This window comes from Cyprinus carpio, chromosome B10 (genome assembly GCF_018340385.1).
Source record: "Cyprinus carpio isolate SPL01 chromosome B10, ASM1834038v1, whole genome shotgun sequence".
Lineage (NCBI taxonomy): Eukaryota > Metazoa > Chordata > Actinopteri > Cypriniformes > Cyprinidae > Cyprinus > Cyprinus carpio.
The window spans coordinates 24,309,021-24,334,660 of NC_056606.1; the positions used below are offsets into that span (position 1 = coordinate 24,309,021).

At 38.3% G+C, this 25,640-nt stretch overlaps 3 protein-coding genes across 8 annotated transcripts in view; 2 read left to right on the forward strand and 1 right to left on the reverse strand.

Annotated features, from left to right (window-relative positions):
* The window catches only part of LOC109053652 (myotonin-protein kinase-like), a 24,761-nt gene extending 4,333 nt beyond the window's left edge, over window positions 1-20,428 (forward strand). The window contains exons 2-15 of one of the 5 annotated variants that reach the window (XR_006155796.1): window positions 1,953-2,044; window positions 2,118-2,201; window positions 2,868-2,963; window positions 6,594-6,742; window positions 6,878-6,971; window positions 7,049-7,246; window positions 9,683-9,928; window positions 10,002-10,081; window positions 10,846-10,936; window positions 12,459-12,592; window positions 16,148-16,245; window positions 17,348-17,400; window positions 17,530-17,630; window positions 19,586-20,428. Coding sequence is in view for 4 of the 5 variants with exons in the window: in XM_042733337.1 (XP_042589271.1) it covers window positions 1,953-2,044; window positions 2,118-2,201; window positions 2,868-2,963; window positions 6,594-6,742; window positions 6,878-6,971; window positions 7,049-7,246; window positions 9,683-9,928; window positions 10,002-10,081; window positions 10,846-10,936; window positions 12,459-12,592; window positions 16,148-16,245; window positions 17,348-17,400; window positions 17,556-17,630; window positions 19,586-19,687 (1,592 nt within the window). In the remaining variant the exon portion in view is untranslated. The remainder of the gene's footprint in view (window positions 1-1,952; window positions 2,045-2,117; window positions 2,202-2,867; window positions 2,964-6,593; window positions 6,743-6,877; window positions 6,972-7,048; window positions 7,247-9,682; window positions 9,929-10,001; window positions 10,082-10,845; window positions 10,937-12,458; window positions 12,593-16,147; window positions 16,246-17,347; window positions 17,401-17,529; window positions 17,631-19,585) is intronic. The other 4 variants (XM_042733337.1, XM_042733338.1, XM_042733339.1 and 1 more) reach the window with 4 other exon arrangements.
* The window catches only part of LOC122138773 (NHL repeat-containing protein 3-like), a 93,420-nt gene that overhangs the window by 9,652 nt on the left and 58,128 nt on the right, over window positions 1-25,640 (forward strand). The window lies entirely within an intron of this gene.
* On the reverse strand, window positions 23,532-25,617 carry LOC109053651 (transcription factor Ovo-like 2). 2 transcript variants are annotated; one of them, XM_042733344.1, is made up of 3 exons: window positions 25,454-25,617; window positions 25,195-25,378; window positions 23,532-24,019 (listed from the first exon to the last, which is right to left on the reverse strand). In XM_042733344.1, the coding sequence occupies exons 1-3, from the start codon at window positions 25,517-25,519 to the stop codon at window positions 23,709-23,711; spliced, it is 561 nt and encodes a 186-aa protein (XP_042589278.1). In that variant the 5' UTR covers window positions 25,520-25,617; the 3' UTR covers window positions 23,532-23,708. The 2 variants fall into 2 exon arrangements, with proteins under 2 accessions (XP_042589278.1, XP_018926528.2); XM_019070983.2 differs by having other exon boundaries at window positions 25,195-25,617.

The window sequence follows — 25,640 nt, forward strand, 5'->3', positions numbered from 1 at the left end:
TCAATTCTCGTAAAGAAGGCTACAGGGCATCCAAGAAAGTCCAGCAAGCGCCAGGATCGTCTCCTAAAGAGGATTCAGCTGCGGGATCGGAGTGCCACCAGTGCAGAGCTTGCTCAGGAATGGCAGCAGGCAGGTGTGAGCGCATCTGCACGCACAGTGAGGCCAAGACTTTTGGGAAGATGGCCTGGTGTCAAGAAGGGCAGCAAAGAAGCCACTTCTCTCCAAAAAAACATCAGGGACAGATTGATCCTCTGCAGAAAGTATAGTGAATGGACTGCTGAGGACTGGGGCAAAGTCATATTCTCAGATGAAGCCCCTTTCCGACTGTTTGGGGCATCTGGAAAAAGGCTTGTCCGGAGAAGAAAAGGTGAGCGCTACCATCAGTCCTGTGTCATGCCAACAGTAAAGCATCCTGACACCATTCATGTGTGGGGTTGCTTCTCATCCAAGGGAGTGGGCTCACTCCCAATTCTGCCCAAAAACACAGCCATGAATAAAGAATGGTACCAAAACACCCTCCAACAGCAACTTCTTCCAACAATCCAACAACAGTTTGGTGAAGAACAAAGCATTTTCCAGCACGATGGAGCACCGTGCCATAAGGCAAAAGTAATAACTAAGTGGCTCGGGGACCAGAATGTTGAAATTTTGGGTCCATGGCCTGGAAACTCCCCAGATCTTAATCCCATTGAGAACTTGTGGTCAATCCTCAAGAGGCAGGTGGACAAACAAAAACCCACTACTTCTGACAAACTCCAAGAAGTTATTATGAAAGAATGGGTTGCTATCAGTCAGGATTTGGCCCAGAAAGTTGATTGAGAGCATGCCCAGTCGAATTGCAGAGGTCCTGAAAAAGAAGGGCCAACACTGCAAATACTGACTCTTTGCATAAATGTCATGTAATTGTCGATAAAAGCCTTTGAAACGTATGAAGGGCTTGTAATTATATTTCAGTACATCACAGAAACAACTGAAACAAAGATCTAAAAGCAGTTTAGCAGCAAACTTTTTGAAAACTAATATTTATGTAATTCTCAAAACTTTTGGCCACGACTGTATGTGTGTGTATATATATGTATATATATATATATAGATATATATATATATATATATATATATATATATATATAAAAAAAATTGTGCTTAGCCTTTGTATTAAGAGTATTTTTCTTTTGTTTTTAAACTAAAAACTAACAAAATATTGATTTTTTTTTTAAGAAAACAAGACTTATATCTTAAATCATTTTACTTGTCAAGTAAATGCATTTTGATTTAAGAATGTTTAGATATTTAAACTAGTAAACATGACAAAAATACTAAGAAAATATATTTTTTTGCAGTGCAGAAAGGATTTTTTTTTGATAGAGCCTTGAAAAGAACCCTCTCTTTTTTTCTTTTCTTTTTTACATAGTAAAAGCAACCTTAAAGTCAAAATTGACTATATTTATTTTGTTAGCGCACATTGCTAGTCTTAAAGTCAAGAATTAATCTGTGCAGGTTAATTCTCTGAAAAAAAAAAAAAAAAGTGTTTGTTTTAGTAATCTTTAATCAGCTGTTTAAAGCAGTTTGGATTCTAATTGGCTGTCAATGTGTTTATCATTCAGTTATAGTCATAATTACAATCTTATTATAGTTATAGATATTGTCATAGTGTTGGGGAAAGTTACTTTTAATAGTAATTCATTACAATGTTGCATTACTCTCTAAAAAAGTAACTAATTGCATATTTATTTACTTTTATGGAAGTAATGTGTTGCATCAGCAATTAAAAAAATATATTTTCTGTTACTAACACTAAAGTAATCTGATTACATAACTCGAGTCACCCCCACCACTGATTACTGTGGTGTTGACTTCACTGTTCTCTTAAAGCTAGAGTGATTATGAAAGCTTTACAGTTATGTTTGTCGTTATGGTTGTGTTGTGTGTTCTCTCTCCTCCAATGTTCGCAGCGGAGCCTCTGGTCAGACAGGTGAAGAAGACTCGGATAAGCAGGGATGACTTTGACATCTTGAAGGTGATCGGCCGAGGAACCTTCAGCGAGGTGAGAGGGTTTCTGCTGCTTCTGTTATGAAGCGGATGAGTATTAATATATTGACTGAGGTGTGACTGCACAGGTGGCTCTGGCCCGCATGCGTAACACACAGCAGGTTTACGCGCTGAAGATCATGAACAAGTGGAACATACTGAAGCGTGGAGAGGTAACAGTCTTCATCTTCTCTAAAAGCGCTTAGATTCCCAACTAACAAACATATGTTCTGAGAACGTTTAGCTAACGTTGCAAAAACATTATTTGAATGTAAATGCAAATGTCCAGTTTTTAAAAACATGCAAACATTCCATTTGATCATTTTGTTACAGTGTGTTTATTATGAGGATGTTACATTTGAATGTAACGTTCTGAAACAAGTAGTAACATTAAAAAACGTAACAATTAATTTGAAATAACCCAATAAATTCTTTAAATATTTCTTACTATTTGGGATTTAAGACAAGTCTGGGGCTATCATATCTTTAAGAAGTTATTTACGGTGATTTTTAAGAAGCTTATCTTCAAGAATTTGAATTCTTCTTAAGTTTTGTCTTAAGAACAATTTTAAGAATAAAATATATACAAATATTCTTGGGAATCCAAAATATTCTTAACTTTTTTTCATACATTAGAAAATAAGAAGAAAATGGCAGTTAGGTAGAAATGTCTTCTTAAGGATGTTTTGTGAGTCCGGCCCCGGCTCATTTTGAAAGAATGTTCTGTTAATGTTGCTGGAAGAATGTTTGTTCGTAACATTGGCCAAAGTTCTGAGAACGTTCCCTGTTAGCTGGGTTTGATTATAATGAAGTGTTAATGGAGAGCTGTGTGTGTTCAGACGACGTGTTATCAGGAGGAGCAGGAGGTTCTGCTGAAAGGAGACCGGCGCTGGATCACTGAGCTGCATTACGCTTTCCAGGACGACAATCACCTCGTACGTCACTTCACACAGCCGACGACTCACTGATTCACTGATTCAAGAATAAACACACAGCCTGACCTGTGAAAACACTTTAATTTGAATCAGAATGTTCTGAACACAAAATGGACCAGTTCAGTTGATTTATGTTTTATTTGACCAAAAGTATGACTTTATATCACTCATGCCCCTAAAACCATGGGACCTCACATCGTTATCCACTACTCTACCTATAATGTATAGTATTTAATGTTTAATAACATAATTGAGTAAGAAAAATGAAAGAGTAGTTAATTGTCACTTGGCCTGTTTAGCCAAGCTTTCATAAAAAACAAAACAAAACAAAAAACACACAAAAAAATACACACTACAAATTAATAAAATAACACAAATTATACATTTAGTATGTAATGGTGTTTGGTGAAAAAAATTTACAAGCATTTTTGGTTCGTAAAATATGACATTTGACATAACTTAGTTGTTGCATTTACACAGTTTTGACCAGCAGGTGTCGCCAGCACGTGGCGTTTCGAGCGCTTTAAAACAGTGACTCATTCGCGACTGGTTCAACTGATTCGGAGATTCGAAAAGCTTCGTTTCTTGTTATTTTGTTTTTTCTTTTTTCCCCTCGATTCTTTAACTACTCAAAAGAGAAAATAGGAAAAAATAATTAATTTGTGTTTCCTGGGAGCTGAATTTCACATATATAAACAAAAAATTACCTTAAATCAACCTTTCTTTTCTCTACTCAGAGTTGATCTAGACAGCTGCTGTACAGTTCACAGTTCTGTTAATCTCTATATTCATCCTATGTGTCCTCTTAAGGTGTACATTTATAACTTTTTTGGTAAACCTGGCAACACATCTGTATCTGTGTATTCTCTCTTTATATTTTTATTAACCCGGTCTGAATCAAACGATTCGCAATATGCGCTTCAAAGTCCCTATATGAATCAAAAGAATCGCGAACCTGCTCCGAAGTCCCGATCCGACTAAAATTATTCGCGAACCCGACTCAGATGATTCGTGAACCCGCACCGAAGTCCCGATCCGAATCAAGTGAATCACGAACCCGCTCTTAAGTCTCAATCCGACTCAAATGATTCACGAACCCGCACCGAAGTCCCGATCCGAATCAAATAATTCTCGAACCCGCTCCGATTCCCCGAAGACCCGATCCGACTCAAATGATTCGCGAACCCGCTTCGAAGTCCCGAACCGACTCAAATGATTCGCGGACCCGCTCCGATTCCCCGAAGTCCCGATCCGACTCAAATGATTCGCGGACCTGCTTCGAAATCCCGATCCAAATCAAATGATTCGCGGACCTGCTTCGAAATCCCGATCCGAATCAAATGATTCGCGAACCCGCTTCGAAGTCCCGATCCGACTCAAATGATTCGCGAACCTGCTTCGAAGTCCCGATCCGAATCAAGTGATTCACGAACCTGCCCCGAAGTCCCGATCCGACTCAAATGATTCGCGAACCCGCTCCGAAGTCCCGAACCGAATCAAATGATTCGCGAACCCGCTCCGATTACCCGAAGACCCGATCCGACTCAAATGATTCGCGAACCCGCTTCGAAGTCCCCGAACCGACTCAAATGATTCGCGAACCCGCTTCGAAGTCCCGATCCGACTCAAATGATTCGCGAACCCGCTCCGATTCCCCAAAGTCCCGATCCGATTCAAATGATTCGCGAACCCGCTCCGAAGTCCCGATACGACTCAAATGATTCAAAAAACCCGCTCCGATTACCCGAAGTCCTGCTCCGAACTCCCAAACTGACTCAAATGATTCGCGAACCCGCTCCGAAATCAAAAATTGACCTACCAAATCCAAAGTCCCGATCCGAATCAAATGATTCGTGAATCTACTCCGAAGTCCCGATCCGAATGAGTCGCGAATCCGCTCCGAAGTCCCGATCCGATTCAAATGATTCGCGAACCCGCTCCGAAGTCCCGATACGACTCAAATGATTCGCGAACCCGCTCCGAAGTCCCGATCCGAATCAAATGATTCGCGAACCCGCTCCGATTCCCCGAAGTCCCGATCCGACTCAAATGATTCGCGAACCCGCTTCGAAGTCCCGATCCGAATCAAACGATTCGCGAACCCGCTTCGATTCCCCGAAGTCCCGATCCGACTCAAATGATTCGCGAACCCACTTCGAAGTCCCAATCCGACTCAAATGATTCGCGAACCCGCTTCGAAGTCCCGATCCGAATCAAACGATTCGCGAACCCGCTTCGATTCCCCGAAGTCCCGATCCGACTCAAATGATTCGCGAACCCACTTCGAAGTCCCGATCCGACTCAAATGATTCGCGAACCCGCTCCGAAGTCCCGATCCGAATCAAATGATTCGCGAACCCGCTCCGAAGTCCCGATCCGACTCAAATGATTCGCGAACCCGCTCCGAAGTCCCGATACGACTCAAATGATTCGCGAACCCGCTCCGAAGTCCCGATCCCACTCAAATGATTCGCGAACCCTCTCCGAAGTCCCGATCCGAATCAAATGATTCGCGAACCTTTATTAATTGTATTTTAAATTTGATGACATTTAGTGACAGTTGATGATAGTTCAGGAATCCAGTAATCACAGATGAATGTTAGATTTATGTAGCCTAATAAATATTTGAAATTATTTTTGTATCTGATTGTATTAATCTATAAAGTGATAATGTAAAAGAGCAAATGGGAGAATCAGAAGCAGAGACAAAACAAAGTCGTTGAAAAGATTAATCCAGATTGATTAATTTACGCATTACGCATCAGTTCTGTAGCCAAGGTAACAAATTAAGGTCATAAAAACCTTTCAGGAACAATATCTAACATGTTTTTGTTGAAATGTCAAGTTTTCTTGTTGTGATTAGCCTACGTTATAATATGTAAAGTTTATTTAATCGTTTACAGCGTTCTACCATCTTTTTTTTTTCACCCAAAATATAATATAACGTTTATTGGTTAGTATTCCAAGAACGTGAATTGTTTCTTAGGTCATGAATGCTCCAAGTATTGATCTCAAAACGGTTTCTCTCAGCTTTATGAAAAATAGCCTATTATCAGAACGTTCTTTCAACATAAGAACGTTTTGTTCTAACGTTTATGCAACTTAAAAAAAACGTTGGTGAAAGTTCTGAGAACTTTAGCTGAGTGATAAACAATGAAAAAAGAGCAAATGAGAGAAACAGCCCTGCTAAAATAAAAACAATAGACACCATTACGAAATTTGTAGTGCTTTTACTGGTTATAATGGGACTTGGAAACTGTAATGGACCCTGTTGGTCTCTACTGGTAATTAGTTACCTTCTATTGATGGCTTGTTACAAAAACCAATAAATCCTGATGGAATGTGTCCCAAAACACACTACAGAAAACCATTTTTTAATGGTTTTAATGGTTAAAAGTTTAATGGTATTTTTAGTCGAAACCATTAGAATTTTCCGTGATGTTTTCAGTTGTTTTTTTCAGCAGTTAGGTGCACACAAAACAGGTGAAATGTGTTAAAAAGATTCATTCAAAGTGATTCCTTGACACATGATTCAGTTCAGCCCAGTGCTCATGAATCATGATCTGCACAGTTCTGTCTCTTCATCTTTTCACTCTGGATTATGAGTGTCTCTCCGCTTCTGCTCTGCAGTATCTGGTCATGGATTACTATGTCGGTGGAGATCTGCTGACGTTGCTGAGTAAGTTTGGTGATCGTATCCCGGAGGACATGGCTCAGTTCTACCTGGCTGAGATGGTGATGGCCATCGATTCAGTCCACAGACTCGGTTATGTGCACAGGTACTAACACAGAGCAGTTCATCATGACAATGAACAATAAACATGTACTTTAATAAATCTGAATGTATATATAGTGGATAGGATGTTGTATATGATGATGGGATGTTCAGTTGGATGTCTGCTGTCTTCCTGTAGAGACATTAAGCCTGACAACATTCTCCTGAGGGCGGATGGTCATGTGCGATTGGGTGATTTTGGCTCCTGTCTGCGTCTGGAGGATGACGGACTGGTGATGTTTATCAGACGTAAGCCTGCATTCAGTCATGTGCAGTCGACCTGATGTAATCATATGTTGAATGTTCTCAGATCCACTCGTCGCTGGCCGTCGGGACTCCAGACTATCTGTCTCCAGAGATCCTGCGGGCGGTGGAGGGCGGCGGAGGCTACGGCTCTGAGTGTGATTGGTGGGCTCTGGGTGTCTGCGCGTACGAGATGCTGCTGGGAACCACACCCTTCTACGCCGAGTCCATCTCTGAGACCTACGCCAAAATAATACACTTCAAGGTGGGGCTTGATGGCAAAAAATTTAAATCTCAGTTTTTTTTCAGAACGATTTTTAACTAGTCGGCTTGAAAATGTGACTACAACATGATTCGAGTAACTTGTTCTTTATTAACCCTCTTGTTAAAGAATATTCTATTCCGAGTGCAGCACACATGAAGATGTCAACATGATGTAAATGTTAAACAATCACTTGTTAAATAACTTTGCAGAAAAGATGCATGAACTACAGCCACATCTTCTACAAACTTGTCTTATACATATTATGTGTTCAGAAATAATACGAGGAAAGTGCTTTAAAAACAAATTCTCAAGAGTCAAGGTGATTCAGATTCAGAATGAGTGAAGTTATAACACCAGTAGAGTATTATTATCTATAAATGTTCTGTAAAACAATGAACAGCAGCTTTCAGTCTGTCACCGTGATGCAAACATGAAATATCAGACATACAGCAGTACTTCTTCACAGGGTCCTCTTTTATTTTCCATCTTTTCCATTGTAAACACTGATTAAACATACATTTGCTCTCACTGTTCCTCTCTCATCTCATGCATGAAACGCTTTCTAAAAACACGCCGCTCAAGTTAAGAGAAGTTCAATCCCATCTTCTTGCATTGTTTCCTCTTCCACTGACGCATCTTTATCAACACAAAAGTGCATTCTGTGTGAACTGCACCCAGCGCTATATTCTACTGATGTTCCTTCACAGAGCGCCTCACACGTGAGAAGTTTATCATTCAAAATAAGTAAAGCAAGTTACCTTTCCTACAAAATGAATTTAGTCAAACATCACGTGTGTGTGTGTGTGTGTGTTTTAAATTATTGATCAAATATGACTGTTATTGTTGTTGTTTTTTTGTTAGCAAGATCAGCCCAGGAGAGAACTAATGCAAAAGTAATGTAACAGATTACTTTACGAAAAGTAAAACAATTAGTTACTAATTTTGTGTTACTAATTAGTATAACTTTCCCAACACTGTATATTACTATTATTTTGTATTATTTTATATTATTATAACTTTTTGCAACAATTTTGCCACATTAACTGTTATTTTCCTGTGTATTACTGTGAAGCGGCTTCAACAGAATCTGTAATGTATAAAGCACTATAGAAATAAATGTGACCTGACTTCAGAGAGGAAAGTAGTTTATTAGTGACCGCTGGTGAACTTAAAGAACTCACACCATGAGAAACTGACTCTTCCTTGATCATTTTTATTAGTTCAATGTACGATAAAAACATGCTGTATGTTTCAGAGCCTCTTTTTCAGTAAAAAAAAAGTGAAACTAAACAGTAAAAACAACTGGTTTGACGTCAGAAAGTTAAAGGTGAGCATCCACATTTACATGTCAGTGACCGCTGGAGTTCAGGAAACTAACTGACCATTTGGGGAAGCAGTAAGGAGGAAGTAGGATAGATGCAATTATTCCAAAACAGCAGGAGATAACGCTCACCAAAAACTAAATGATGCCCGTTTTTGATGAATAGGACAATAGAAGTGTTCATGTAGCTCATACAGTAGAGCACAGCACTAAAATATAAGTTATAAACATGTACACTCACTGTACCTTCAATTCAATATAACTAACATTTACTTTGAATAAAACATCTGCCTAATGTAGGTCCCGATGAAATTCCATTTTTCTTTTAATATTCAAAAACATTCAAATGAATGTATAAAACTTTTAACAATTTGATAAATCTTTTAAAAGGTGGTTAAATTTTTTCGTAAAACTCTTGACAATGTAATTAACTCTTTAAAATGCAATCAAATGAAAATGTAACAATTCCTATAATTTTTTAGCAAGCAATGATGTAAACATAAGTTTTCTGTTTAAATCAAACATGGATGAAAAATTGTGTAATTCTGTGTGATATTTCTCATTATTATTACTTTTTATTTCTACAATAATGATACTTTTCTACATGTTTTCTTCAAGTTAAACCAAACATTTATTTCGGTGAGCTGTGGTGAAGAGTTTTAGAGTTTTGTGTTGTGGTAAATTATTATTTATTACTGCTACTACTATTATTATTATTATTTCTCTTTTGAGAGGTAAGTTTTAGTATACAACAGTAATATATTTCTGTCATAATTTCTTCAAGTTAAACTAAACTTTTAATTTAGACTAAACTTTCATTTCTTCAAGTTGAACTGAACTTTTAAATAATTACTACAACTACTACTACTACTATTATTATTTATGTTTTGAGAAGTAAGCGTTAATATACAATAGTAATATATTTTTGTCATAATTTCTTCAAGTTAAACTGAACTTTTAAATTTACAATTTATAACTCAGATCCCTCAATACAACATAAAACCATAAACAAGAAACAATACAGTATTACACGATTAGCCCAATTTTTCCAATATAATAAAATAATAAAGCATGAATATAGATGAAGCATTGAGTGTGTGTTTCTGTCTGAACAGGATTATTTTGAGTTTCCTCCGGGGTCGGATGTGTCCGAGGAGGCGCGGTCACTCATCAGCGCTCTGATCTGTGACCGGAGCGAGAGGTTGGGTTCACGGGGCTCCGTGGACTTCAGAAAACACCCGTTCTTCACAGGTTTGGACTGGAGTTCCCTTCATCTCCTCCCTCCTCCGTACCGTCCTGATGTCTCCGACGCCACAGACACCTCCAACTTCGACGTGCTGGACGACTGTCTGAGCCACACGGTACCCAAGCCATCAGATCCGTCACATAGATGTGAATCTCAGCGTGATCTGACTCTTCTTCTCTTGTGTTCAGGAAAGCCTGAGTGAGGTGATGGAGCGAGCGCCTGTCGGGCTTCATCTGGCGTTTGTAGGCTACTCTTACACAGCCACCAGGTTAGTGACTCTTCATCAGCAGCTTTATTGTTGAGCGCAGCTTTAACGGTGTGTTCACACCAAATGCGAAGCGAATATGCTTCTATCGCTCTATATTACTCACAATATGTTTTTCGTGTCACTTGCGTGAATAAAAACATCATGCGGTGTTGATAACTACGATCGCTGCTTTGTTGCCTACCTGTTGTGGAAGTCCCAGTATATGCTGGAAAGCCTAATGCTGATGTGTCTGGTTTCAATGCACCGCAGAGGCGGATGAGAATTGAGTAGTGCTGTCAAACGATTAATCGCATGCAAAATAAAAGTTTTTGTTTGCATAACATATGTGTGTGTTCTGCGCATATTTATTATATATGCATAAATACACACACATACAGTATATATTTAGAAAATAATATAATTCATATAATTTATATTGTAAATAAATATATTTAATATATAAACAACCTATTTTTCTTAAATATAGGTATAGTTGCATGTACACAGCACACATACATATATGCAAGCATATGCAAGCATATAGGCTTTTGCGTTTATTTATATATATATATATATAGAGAGAGAGAGAGAGAGAGAGAGAGAGTATATATTATACTGTGCATCATTTTTTATGTTCAACACGCACTGCAATGACAGCGGAGGCCACTAAAAACAACAAAATATGCTAGGGCAATATTGATTTTTTCGATTTCAATAGATTCTAATTTTTATGAATCAATATTGATTCTTAAATTCCAATGTTCTCACTCTGCTGTGCTGTCCAGAGAGACGGGAGCACTGGACCGCAGCAGAGACATCATGATGGAGATCAACCAGCAGCAGGATAGAGACCTGCTCCACCTGCAGGGAACACTGGTACGATGAGTACTGATCAATGAAAACATGAACAAAATCATCAAATTCAGTCATAAAAATGGAGTTTACTGTAAATATGTATTACATCATAAAAAAATGAGAAATTCACACAGACAGAATTTCTGAAGAAAAAAAAAATTCATAGGGTGCTGTTGTTGTTAAAAAATTATTTTGCTAAAGTTTTATGAATTCAGTGGATTGGATGTGCTTTCTAATTATTACGATTAATTCAAGCTGTTAAAATGGAATTCAAAACAGAGAATTTGGGAAAAAAATATTTATGAAATGGTTTTTATAGGGCCCCAAGTAGGGCTTTATGAAATCCGTTTTATTTATTTATTTATTTGACCAAATTCACTTTTTCGTTTTAATGATTATATTAAATTTTAGTGATCAAAATGTATTAAAAGTTTAACAAAAATTACATTTCAGTGTCCTGTAAAACACATGATAATTTTCCCAAATTCAGTTTTTTCCTCTGTTTTTATTTTGCCGGATTCAATTTTTGATTTTGTTTGAACTTTTCTGGATTTCATTTGAATGGGTAAATAGAATGTAATAATCTAAATAATAATCTAAAGTCATGAAACATACAATTTAACATGGGTTTATTAAAAAATTAACCACAATAAGTAATCTTCTTGATGTACATTTAGAAATAGATTTATTTCCATGTGTGCTTGCACACACAATAGCCCTATTCGCACAGGATCAGTATTACCTGGTGATCTCTAGATATTTGTAATAATTGCGGAGGTTGTCTGTGATTTTATTCCTGTGTGAATCAGCCATGTCTGTAATTTGTAAAGTAAAAATTCCCCCGCATATGACCTACCATATTGTACTGAACACCGAGGTCCATATTTGTCCCTGAATCAGAATCTCTGTGATTTGGCCAGGATTTAGCGGATTCATATTTCATCATTTTTTCAAGGCTTTTGTTTCCTGTGCGCCTTTCAAACCACCATACACAAATAATTCAGCCTTCGATTGATTTTATAGAAATTATTTTGCTTGCTCATACATATATACAGCTTAATCATACAACTATACTATTTGCAGAAAGAGAAAGCTGAAAACCACAAAATTCAGATGTGGGGAACATTTCTAAATCACACATTTTTACAGATTATCACATATTCACAGTTTTATGAATAATATTTCCACAAAACCAATCATAAGGGTCAATTTCTTGAAATAGAGATTTATGCATCATCTGAAAGCTGAATAAATAATCTCTCCATTGATGTGTGGTTTGTTAGGAGGACAATATTTGTCTGAGATACAACTATTTGAAAATCTGGAATCTGAGGGAGCAAAAAAATCAAAATATTGAGAAAATCATCTTTAAAGTTGTTCAAATGAAGTTCTTAGCAATGCATATTACTAATCAAAAATTAAGTTTTGACATATTTATGATAGGAAATTTAAAAATTTACAGAGGTGTCATCTATTCACATAAGTGATCTTCATCTAGCAGCAGTCTGAATCAGATGTCAGTATGAATGTGTATGTGCTGCAGAATCAGGTGTGGCGGCTCAGAGAATCCATCACCGCTGAGCTGATGTCACTTCCTGCTGAGCAGAACAAACCCCAGCCAATCAGCAGCAGCGCAGAGACGGAGCAGAGCGACGTACACACTTACGAGCTGCAGAGGTACAACAACATACACTCAACTATTACAGTCATATCTGATGATAAATGCTGAAAAGTGTAGCCAAAACATTTTGATCTGGTGGCTGACTGCAGTATAGGTCATAAACACCCCCCCCCCCATGTAAACCAATAGGAAGGGAGCAAATATCAAATAAAATCAATTTTCCGCAAAGATGTTTTCCGTCATTTTTGGTAGTTTTTATTATGCTGATGTATGTTCAAGTGTTAGTTTTTCTGCTAAGTTTGTATTTAGTTCATCATTTGACACTAGAAAACTGGGGTGTGGCGTCGTGATTGTGTGTTTGACTGGGGCTTTGATACCGCGGCTCCACCTCAGGATCACTACTGCGCAGACTTAAGCTTTAAATGAATCACTACTGCGCAGACTTAAGCTTTAAATGAATCACTACTGCGCAGACTTAAGCTTTAAATGAATCACTACTGCGCAGACTTAAGCTTTAAATGAATCACTACTGCGCAGACTCAAGTTCCAAACGAATCACTACTGCGCAGACTCAAGCTTTAAATTAATCACTACTGCGCAGACTTAAGCTTTAAATGAATCACTACTGCGCAGACTTAAGCTTTAAATGAATCACTACTGCGCAGACTTAAGCTTTAAATGAATCACTACTGCGCAGACTCAAGCTCCAAACGAATCACTACTGCGCAGACTCTAGCTTTAAATGAATCACTACTGCGCAGACTCAAGCTCCAAACGAATCACTACTGCGCAGACTCAAGCTTTAAATTAATCACTACTGTGCAGACTCAAGCTCCAAACGAATCCCTACTGCGCAGACTCAAGCTTAAACTAATCCCTACTGTGCAGACTCAAGCTCCAAAGCGAATCACTACTGCGCAGACTCTCAAGCTCCAAATGAATCACTACTGCGCAGACTCAAGCTCCAAATGAATCACTACTGCGAATACTTAAGCTCCAAATGAAACAAATCAATACATACCATACACACTCAAGATAAAAAATAATTAAAAAATAAACTACTGCGCAGACACTACCTCCCAGACTCAAGCTTTAAATTAATCACTACTGTGCAGACTCAAGCTAAAACGAATCGCTACTGCGCAGACTCAAGCTTAAAACTAATCCCTACTGTGCAGACTCAAGCTCAAAACGAATCACTACTGCGCAGACTCAAACTCTAAACGAATCCCTACTGCGCAGACTCAAGCTTAAACTAATCCCTACTGTGCAGACTCAAGCTCCAAATGAATCACTACTGCGAATACTTAAGCTCCAAATGAATCACTACTACTGCGAATACTTAAAGCTCCAAAATGAATCACTACTACTGCGCATAATTAAGCTCCAAATGAATCACTACTGTGCAGACTCAGACTCCAAATGAATCGCTACTGCGCAGACTTAAGCTCCAAATGAATCGCTACTGCGCAGACTCAAGCTCCAAATGAATCGCTACTGTGCAGACTCAAGCTCCAAATGAATCGCTACTGCGCAGACTCAAGCTCCAAATGAATCGCTACTGCGCAGACTCAGACTCCAAATGAATCGCTACTGCGCAGACTCAGACTCCAAATGAATCGCTACTGCGCAGACTCAGACTCCAAATGAATCGCTACTGCACAGACTTAAGCTCCAAATGAATCGCTACTGTGCAGACTCAAGCTCCAAATGAATCGCTACTGCGCAGACTCAGACTCCAAATGAATCGCTACTGCACAGACTCAAGCTCCAAATGAATCGCTACTGCGCAGACTCAGACTCCAAATGAATCGCTACTGCACAGACTTAAGCTCCAAATTAATCACTACTGCGCAGACTTAAGCTTTAAATGAATCACTACTGCGCAGACTTAAGCTTTAAATGAATCACTACTGCGCAGACTCAAGCTCCTAATGAATCACTACTGCGCAGACTCAAGCTCCAAACGAATCACTACTGCGCAGACTCTAGCTTTAAATGAATCACTACTGCGCAGACTCAAGCTCCAAACGAATCACTACTGCGCAGACTCAAGCTTTAAATTAATCACTACTGTGCAGACTCAAGCTCCAAACGAATCCCTACTGCGCAGACTCAAGCTTAAACTAATCCCTACTGTGCAGACTCAAGCTCCAAGCGAATCACTACTGCGCAGACTCAAGCTCCAAATGAATCACTACTGCGCAGACTCAAGCTCCTAATGAATCACTACTGCGAATACTTAAGCTCCAAATGAATCACTACTGCGCATAATTAAGCTCCAAATGAATCACTACTGTGCAGACTCAAGCTCCAAACGAATCACTACTGTGCAGACTCAAGCTTTAAATTAATCACTACTGTGCAGACTCAAGCTAAAACGAATCGCTACTGCGCAGACTCAAGCTTAAACTAATCCCTACTGTGCAGACTCAAGCTCAAAACGAATCACTACTGCGCAGACTCAAACTCTAAACGAATCCCTACTGCGCAGACTCAAGCTTAAACTAATCCCTACTGTGCAGACTCAAGCTCCAAATGAATCACTACTGCGAATACTTAAGCTCCAAATGAATCACTACTGCGCATAATTGAGCTCCAAATGAGTCACTACTGTGTAGACTCAAGCTCCAAACGAGTCACTACTGTGGAGAATCAAGCTTTAAAACAAATCGCTACTGCGCAGACTCAAGCTTAAACTAATCCCTACTGTGGCAGACTCAAGCTCAAAACGAATCACTACTGCGCAGACTCAAACTCTAAACGAATCCCTACTGCGCAGACTCAAGCTTAAACTAATCCCTACTGTGCAGACTCAAGCTCCAAATGAATCACTACTGCGAATACTTAAGCTCCAAATGAATCACTACTGCGAATACTTAAGCTCCAAATGAATCACTACTGCGCATAATTATGCTCCAAATGAATCACTACTGTGCAGACTCAGACTCCAAATGAATCGCTACTGCGCAGACTTAAGCTCCAAATGAATCGCTACTGCGCAGACTCAAGCTCCAAATGAATCGCTACTGTGCAGACTCAAGCTCCAAATGAATCGCTACTGCGCAGACTCAAGCTCCAAATGAATCGCTACTGTGCAGACTCAAGCTCCAAATGAATCGCTACTGTGCGAAGACTTAGACTCCAAATGAATCACTACTGCGAATACTTTAAGCTCCAAGAAATCACTACTCAGACTCCAAATGAATCGCTACTGCGCAGACTCAGACTCCAAATGAATCGCTACTGCACAGACTTAAGCTCCAAATGAATCGCTACTGCGCAGACTCAAGCTCCAAATGAATCGCTACTGCGCAGACTCAGACTCCAAATGAATCGCTACTGCACAGACTCAAGCTCCAAATGAATCGCTACTGCGCAGACTCAGACTCCAAATGAATCGCTACTGCACAGACTTAAGCTCCAAATTAATCGCTACTGTGCAGACTTAAGTTCCAAAAGAATCACTAATGCGCAGACTCAGACACCAAATGAATCGCTACTGTTTTGGCTTCACTTTTCTTTGTGACATTTGTTAGAGTGAACAGTGGATGACTGCGCAGTAGTATTGATGCACTGCTAGTAAATACAGTGTTGTTGATGTTCTCCAGGCGTCTGCACAAAGCCGAGTGCAGGAACAGAGAGCTTGAGCAGGAGATGGCTGGACTGAGAGACGAGATCCTCAGACTGACCGCCGGCAGAGACCAAGGTCAGGAATGATCTGTGATCTGGAATTAGCATTACAGATGTCACAGAGATGTGTGTGTGTAATATTATCTGTAGAGTGTGTTTGAAGCTCTGCCCTGAGAATAGTGATAAATATCTTGTCTGGGAATAGATGATGAGACACAACAGAACAACTGCAGGATCACATGACTAGACCTGTCACCAGGTTCATGACTGACGATTCTCAAACAAATAATAACTGTGATTAACTGTTTAATTGTCTGTTTTGTTAAAAAAAATTATTTTTACATGGAGACATATAATTAAATAGGTATTTTTAATGCTATGAATTAAATATTTAAACCTCTAAAAATTTTTTAATGAAATTAAATACATATTTATTAAAGTTATTTATTAATAATTTATATTGTCAAACAATTAATCACATATGTCTGTCAGTGGTGAATGAAGATGAGTTTCCCTCTGAATTAAGATGATCTTTCTGAGCCTATTGGCAGATATTTCATAGAAATGTCTTAAAAATCTTAAATTACCTTCGTGAACCCTGCAGGAATGGCGTGTGACCCATTTAAGACAGTGTTCTGCTTGTGATGAGACATAATGTCTCAGAAGGTTCCTGCACATCTTCTGTCTCTGGTTTGCTGGACTGAATGGTTCTTTGTAAACCTGCGATCAGTCACACATGATGTTTCCTCACGCTCTCGCAGGCTCACAGCGGCATCACTGTGTGTGTGTGTGTGTGTGTGTGTGTGTGTGCGTGTGTGTGCGTGACATATCAGGACACAACTTTGTATAATGTCATGGGTATGTCACAGGTATTACAAGGAGAGGGTGACTTATGAGGACATAACCCATGTCCCCATTTTTCAAAACGCTAATAAAACCATACATAAAGAGCAATATCAAATACAGTAAAAATGCACAAAGTTTCCTGTAAGGGGTAGTGTTAGGTGTAGTGTTGGTGTAGGGCAATAACACATACAGTTTGTACAGTATAAAAACCATTATTCCTATGGGATGTCCCCACTTTTCACAAAAACAAACATGAGTGTGTGTGTGTGTGTGTGTGTGTGTGAGTGTGTGTGTGTTGGCTGAGGCTGATCTAACACCTGTTTCTCCTTCAGTCACAGAGCTGTGTGTGTGTCGGCCGCTGCGCTGTCTGGACTCCGTGTGTGACGTAAGCCTCTCTTAGCACTCACTCACTTTAGCATTGCATCTGTCACGGCTGCGTGTCACCTTTATCTGTTCTTGTGTCTGATCTGTGTGCATCATTCCTACACGTGTCGGTCGCGTTGTCCACTGAAAGCTGATTGACAAACCTGATGTTTGTAGAGCTCAGTGACGCCCCCTGCCTGTCATTACCCGCTAGTGACGCCGCTGCACCGCCACCTGCTGCTCTTCAACAGGGTGAGTGCACTTACAGGTACAGGCAATACTGCGTCAGCAATGCAGTTGAGTTTGACTGGAAACACAACTTTCGCAATCAAAAGATTTTTTTTATTTTATTTTTTCAACCTTTGGAATGGTTAATAATCAAACTTTCTAATGAACTTAGTTTAAACATTTTTTTAAATTGCTTGGAAGTTATGGAGACAGATTAGTCTCAAATATAATTCACGCAAAAAACACGATTCACACATGCGTAGACAATTTCACATGCATGAAACCTAATTCACATACACACAAAAAAAATTCACGTGCGTGAAAAAAAAATATATATTCACAAAAAGCAATTCACATGCACAAAATAAAATTATATATTCATAAAATACATTTCACAAATGCAAAACACAATTCGTAGATATACAACTGTGCACAAAAACCTTTGAATGTTTAAAATGTACGAGTGTCTGAATGTACAAATCGTCATTTACTACGAATCCACTCGGATTTGTGTGTGTGTGTTTTTGAGACTTTCCTGGCAGAGCTCTCTTCCCACGTGGGTCTGTCGTACTCTTTAGCCCAATCAGATGCGAGCTTACCATTCAACCAATCATATCATAAGCCACTGAGAGTGCATTCAAGGAGCACGATTCTGCGCACCTTTTGCGCAATATGGATTAATTAGAACGGAAATTAAGCCTTTACATCAGTAATCCCATAGACAGTAAAAGAAATGGACACAGCGACCCAATGGAACTCAATTGAGACAAGTGAAGCCCATTTTTAGCGATTTTTTAGCACTTCCGTTTCTGACGCGCAGACTCAAACTAAGCTTGATGACGTCAGCAACCTGTCTGACAGATGTAAATCTTCTAGTAGCTGTGCGTGCAAACTGCCATCGTTAATCTTGCAGAGACGGCGAGCTTGAGCGGGGAGTTCTTTGGCGTGAGTGAGCAGGAGTAAGTATTCTGATTAATTATTTTGTATAGTATTTTAAAATGTAACGCCAGGGCTTCTATGGGCTTCTCTCTTGACGTCTCCCCCGATTGCCTGTGAGCTTCTGAATGCACTCTCGGTGGCTTATGATATGATTGGTTTGAATGGTAAGCTCACATCTGATTGGCTAAAGAGTACGACAGACCCACGTGGGAAGAGAGCTCTGCCAGGAAAGTCTCAAAAACACACACACACAAATCCGAGCTGGATTCGTAGTAAATGACGATTTGTACATTCAGACACTCGTACATTTTAAACATTCAAAGGTTTTTGTGCACAGTTGTATATCTACGAATTGTGTTTTGCATTTGTGAAATGTATTTTATGAATATATAATTTTATTTTGCGCATGTGAATTGCCTTTTGTGAATATATTTTTTTTTTTTCACGCACGTGAATTTTTTTTATGTGTACGTGAATTAGGTTTCATGCATGTGAAATTGTTTACGCATGTGTGAATCGTGTTTTTTGCGTGAATTATATTTGAGACTAATCTGTCTCCATAGAAGTCACTTTGGACAAAAGAATCTGCTAAATGCATGAATGCAAATTAAACAAGTAATCTGGTAAAGATTTGGTGTTTTGTACTCTATTAAACAAGTTAGTGGATATTGGTATCCTGATCCTGAAAATATTAAGCTATATATATATATATATATAGTATTGAACACGTCACCATTTTTCTCATTAAAGGCTTTCCATGTTTTTTTGCACTTCCATTTCTTTATATGTTCAATACTTTTTCCCTGTCACTGTGTCATTGCATTTTATTACACAGAACTTGATTTCTGAACTTATTTGTTTTCTTTTCTTTGTATGTATGAATTACTGGGATTGTTATCGACATCTGGTGAAAATTTAATGTCAAAAGCACCTTAGTAAAATATATTTACTGAGAAAAATGGTGACGTGTTCAATACTTATTTTACCCGCTGTGTATATATATGTATATATATGTGGATAGATGCGTGTTTGATTGACAGGTGTGGATGCCGCAGGTGAGGAGTGAGTCGTATCTGCTGGTTTGTGCCGAGGGGTCTGAGCTGCTGCTGTGGGAGCGACACTGCAGTGCTGATCTTTGCTGAAGAACACTAGATAGTCAACAGCAGACGCTTCAGTGAATCTGCGTGGACTGTGATCTACTCTATTGTGCAGGAGTCTGATCTCTTCTTCTCTGTTCTTCAGTTACAGTCTATAAAGCCTTTTCAGCATAGTGTCCACATGACTGAGTAAATGATTTAAAGTTTCCTGCTTTAAAGCAGCGTCTCGCCAGAAAATCTCGCAGCCATGACTCTGATTCACTCGTCACGTTTATAAACATTTCAGCTCCATCTTCTGATTGCACTCATATTCTGAATATGATGTTTATATTCACAAGTATGGTTGTTTTAGGTCTACTGATCTACAGATTTTATTTCTCGCTGTTTCTCAAAAGATTTCCCAAGAGAGTCCAGATGCTGCCATTGGTTATGCAGTATGTGCTCAGTTATTTAATTAGAATTTAATCTAATTATCTAATTAGTTTTCTAATTAGTAATTTAATTAGAAACCCTTCAAAATTCCCCAAAACTCGAACTCCAACTGGAAAGAACTGGGCAAATGTTAATAATAATAATAAGTGTTAATATAAATTTTCAGAAATTAGTTTACATTACTTAACACCTACACTAATTATTATCACCCTCTGTTATCACCCATAATTCTCTGCGGTCTGAGCATGTGAATCTCCTTTCAGTGGATTTTATGACTAAGGTGTTTACATGCAACAAGTGTCTTGTTAAATCCACCTTATTCCAGGAGTGGGAATCAGAATTTGGAAAAAAAAAATATGTCCCCCCACAACACAAAAACACACAAGTAGCACAGGTATATTTGTAGCAATAGACAACAATACATTGTATGGGTCACAATTATACATTTCTCTTTTATGCCAAAAATCATCATTAGGATATTAAGTAAAGATCATGTTCCATGAAGATATTTAGTAAATTTCCCTACCGTAAATATATCAAAACTTAATTTTTGATTAGTAATATGCATTGCTAAGAACTTCATTTGAACAACTTTAAAGATGATTTTCTCAATATTTAGATTTTTTTGCTGGTTTGTAGTTTGTTGGGTTCATTTTGCTGTCCTGCTTTTACCTGCTATTTATGGGAATCAAGGTTTCTTCACACGTGTTTGTGTTCAAACTATCATATACTACATCATTATTTGACAGAGATATATTTTGTACAAAATAAGAATGAAGTTGTTTCAACACTGAAAACTATTTAAGAGTGAGTAACTTAGAAATAAAGTTGGCTTATTTATTTAACACAGAGTGAATTCAAATGATTTGTCTTTGAAAGATGGGTCTGTTTGTTAAATATGAAAATCCAGTTTAAACCAGCCTATGCTGTTTTTCTGGTCTAAGCCTGGAAAGTGTTTTTTCCAGAACTCACTAACATCTGAGGATATTTTCAGCATTTTTGTCTCCATAACTTTAGTGAGTTTTAGGATTAGCTGGTCTAGATCATGGGTTTGATTCCAAGAAACACACATACTGATAAACCTACTTTGATTACTTTACAATCAGTAACACTAACCCTCATCAATAAGCTGCAGCTCAAGACCATCTTAAGTGTTTTTGTCTTCTTCAGCAAAGTGATTAATAATAAACACAAGTGTACTGACTTTGCTCTGAGAGGAGTTTGGCTTTTGTACCCTTAAATGAGTGGGTGTGGCTTCTGTCCTCTAAAAAGAGTGGGTGTGGTTTTATTAAAATGAAAAAATATATTTTAAAACTTTTACATTTAGTTTCTGTAACAATCCTGTGTCTTTTGTGACTTGTACAGTTTATTTATGTATTCTAATACTGAATCTATTTATAATGGCTCTTCTTTTGAGGCCATAAATGGCCTTGAAAGTGTCTTAAAATGTTTTACAAAACTGTTATATAGCTGCTCACATCAAATAATTGTATATAAAAATATGATACACTGTTCAGCATTTAGCTGAATGAGTGGTATTCAATACATTGAGAAATAAAGAAGATTTATTTGGATTTTTAATCACGGAAAACAGTTGAACAGAATACAGTGAACAGAATGTTGCCTACTTTAGAAAAGTATTATGTGAAATAGCACGTGTTATGCAAAGATATATATTCAGAACAGAAGGTTGTTACATTGTTGTCATCTATGCTGCATGTTTTATTCCTCAAGTGCCAAAATAATGACGATAATGTTGTGTGTTTAATGCAGTCCCATGCAGGGATTCTGCTGGTCTTAATTTAAGTCTTAATTCACCCTTCCACAAATAAAAGCATCAACAATTCTTAAATCAGAGCAGAAAGTCTTAAATTTATAAAGTCGTGGCACTAAATAATAGCATGCACTGCAAATAAAATGAATCTCTTCCTCAGTATTTTTTTAGTTTTCCAGTATAAAAGTTTAGTATCTAAACACCCTTAAATCAAGAAACATTTACTGGAGATGCAGAATGAAGATATGAACCCCTGTCATGTGAGTATCCTGTGCATAGTATGCATGCAGTGTGCTTGTATATAGTATGTATATATATATATATATATATATATATATATATATATATATATATGCGCACAGCTTTTATTTTATCATAACTCGCTCACAGAGGTCCTATCACGTGGCAATTGTTGTGAACACTACCTTGTGACTTTTATTATAATAAAATAGTTTCCACACTGAATCGCTGTATTATAGCACAGGTAACAGATGCAGGTTATTCACACACGTACTTTTCATCATCTTCATCTTTCTCTTTCTCTCAGAATCCCATATTTGAGAAAAAAAGTCGAGTAGTTTGCATCACTGCATATAGCTGTTGGTTAGTTAATCTAAGGTGTTTACATGCAGCATGTTTCTTGTTAAATCCGCCTTGTTCCAGGAGTGGGAATCAGAATTTGGGGAATTAAAAATTGTGACCCCTGCAGCACAAAAACAGTCATAAGTAGCCACAGGTATAGTTGTAGCAATAGACAAGCAATACATTGTATGAGTCACAATTATACATTTCTCTTTTATGACAAAAATCATTAGGATATTAAGTAAAGATCATGTTCCATGAAGATATTTTGTACATTTCCTACTGTAAATATATCAAAACTTAATTTTTGATTAGTAATATGCATTGCGAAAAAAAGTCGAGTAGTTTGCATCACTGCATATAGCTGTTGGTTATTTAACATTTCTATCATAAAACTGTAAACTAACATGAAATGATTTGCAGCTTTCATCTCTGGTCTTGTCTCTCACTGTAAAAAATGATTGTGATTATAATGGTAAAAAAATTGTGAAAATGCTTCAGTAAAGACCTGTTAAATGGTCAACGGTAAGTTCCCCTGCTACTGTGTGTTGTGTTTTGCAAAAAGTGTTTTATGAAAAAAGAAGAGTCAAAGTCTGAGAATGAGTGTATGGTTTTGTAGATTTGGTGTGTGCTTCTGCTGTTTGAGTGTCAGCTCTCAGAAACTGTAACAAGGAAAGATTCTGTGTGTGAGCAGCTGAAAAAAACTGTAAATGTAAACCATTAGGGTTAATTTTTTGAAAATTTGATTTATTTGTCATCTGAAAGCTGAATAAATAATCTCTCCATTGATGTATGGTTTGTTAGGAGGACAATATTTGTCTGAGATACAACTATTTGAAAATCTGGAATCTGAGGGGACAAAAAAAATCAAAATATTGAGAAAATCATCTTTAAAGTTGTTCAAATGAAGTTCTTAGCAATGCTTATCAAAAATTAAGTTTTGATATATTTATGGTAGGAAATTTACTAAATATCTTCATGGAACATGATCTTTACTTAATATCCTAATGATTTTTGGCATAAAAGAGAAATGTATAATTTTGACTCATACAATGTATTGTTGTCTATTGCTACAAATACACCTGTGCTACTTATGACTGCTTCTGTGCTGCAGGGACACATATAAGTTGAATTCGTAAAACCTAAAATGTTGCTACCATATTTTTTTACAGTAAAATTCAGTCAACCACAGCTGCCAGCTTTTTACTGTAGAGGTTATGGAATGTTTGTTACAGTGTGGTGTCTCCAGCGCTGGTATGCACACACACTAAAGGTGCTTCACATGTAGAGTCCGGCGGCGGGGTACAGCATGAAGGGGGTGATGCTGTGCTGCGAAGGGCTCTCCAGCATGTGTTTGCGGTAATAACGGCGCAGGGCCGGGCTGCCTGGGTGCTGCTGTCTGACGTGGAGGAAGTACTCGTCCGGTCGGCTGGAGGTGAAGCCGCAGTCCTCACACACGAAGATCTTGGAGCGTCGCTGGCGGTAAGCGTACTGCTGCCGCACGCCGTGGATCTTCCGCAGGTGAGACTCCAGAGAGCAGCGCTGCGTGAAGGCTTTCTCACACAGATCACACCGGTACGGACGGATACCTGCGCACAGAGAGAGAGACTCGAGCGGATCAGTACCTGCAGAGGGCCTGCTTACTGTTTACAGGGAGCCAACCTTCATCCTTCTCTTGTGTTTTGTAACAAATCTTTCCCTCACGGGTCAAAATGACCTGAAGGCCTGAAATGAAATGAAATGAAATGCTGATTTTTACTAAAATCTCATGGCCCCCAGAATATTCTGTTGTATGAATATCTGAACTTGCAATACATCAAAATAACATCAGACCCTCTTCTTTCAAACAAACAAACAAAAAAACAGTTTTATTCCAGCTTCAAGCATTGTTTTTTTTTTTTTTTTAGGTAGGTTTTGTAGGTAGGTTTCATAAAAAGAGTAAAAAGCTGAGAAAAACACATTTTTATCAAACACTACATCTAGATCATATTCAGTAAATGTAAGTAAGTGAGTGTTTTCCAAAATACACTTGTGGCCAATCAGCAGCAAGGAGCGTGTTCATTCATGAAGGGGAGGTGCCTGTGTTGCATGGTATGTTTGTGAATTTGGGGGTGGAGCTATCAAGATAGGGGTGTGTTTGTTTTTGGTGATTTCAAATATCACCAGTGTTTCTCAGAAATCACTGCACCTTTAACTGTTTAACATGTTTAATACTGTAGCGCTGTCTCTTTTGTATCTATCAAAATAAAGATTAACTAAAACTAAAACCATACAAAAATCAAATAAATTGAAATGAAATTTAATTCATTTAATGAAAACATTATTTGAAATGTTTATTTTATTTGAGTTTGTTTTTTTCAACTACTCACACACATTTTCAAAACTTTGTTTCTTTTTTTCAAAACTTCAAGAATTGCACACAAAATGCAAAATGCCTCTCATTTCTTGCAAAATGAAGCACTGCCTTCAAAATATCACAAACACACCTCAAAAGCATTTGCAAACACATTTGTCATAAGATTAATTCCTGTTAGATTTTTGTGTGTTACACAAAGAAATGTGTTGTGTTTTGCAAAAAGTGTTTTATGAAATTGAAAACGAAGTCAAAGTCTGAGAATGAGTGTATGGTTTTGTAGATTTGGTGTGTGCTTCTGCTGTTTGAGTGTCAGCTCTCAGAAACTGTGTGACAAGGAAAGATTCTGTGTGTGAGCAGATGTAATGAGAATGTTTTGGTGTGAGTTCAAGTGAACTCTAGTAATCTCACCGGTGTGTGTTCTCATGTGTCTCTTCAGGTCGAAGGTGTCGTTGAAGCCTTTCCCGCAGAACCTGCAGGGGTGTCTCTTGATCATACTGTGGCACTTGAGGTGACGCGTCAGCATGCGCTGCAGAGGAAACACTTTATGACACACGGAGCACAAGAACTCTGACGAGCCGCTGGATTCACGCGCCTGGAAGCAGAGCGAGAGACATATGAGCTTCCTGAAGATACAGGACCAAACCCTGAGGATCTGCAGGTGCTTCACCTTGTTGAGCGGCGCTGAGGCCAGTGCAGGAGGAAGAGAACTGTGTGACGGCTGAACTCTCTCCATCCCATAATCCTCCCTGTGACGCTCCAGAGGTGTGTGTTTGTGTACGGCATGAGAGCGCTCCGACACTGACTCCAGACCAGCGCTGGGAGACTGAACAGACACTGAAACACACACGTTACAC

What these genes read in the sequence shown, in the direction of transcription:
- LOC109053651 (XM_019070983.2), bottom strand. Translation starts at nt 25,519, where the DNA reads ATGGAGAGAGTTCAGCCGTCACACAGTTCTCTTCCTCCTGCACTGGCC. An exon ending in ACACATGAGAACACACACCG is followed by an intron (nt 24,020 to 25,194) that starts GTGAGATTACTA and finishes CTCTGTGCGCAG; the next exon opens with GTATCCGTCCGTACCGGTGT.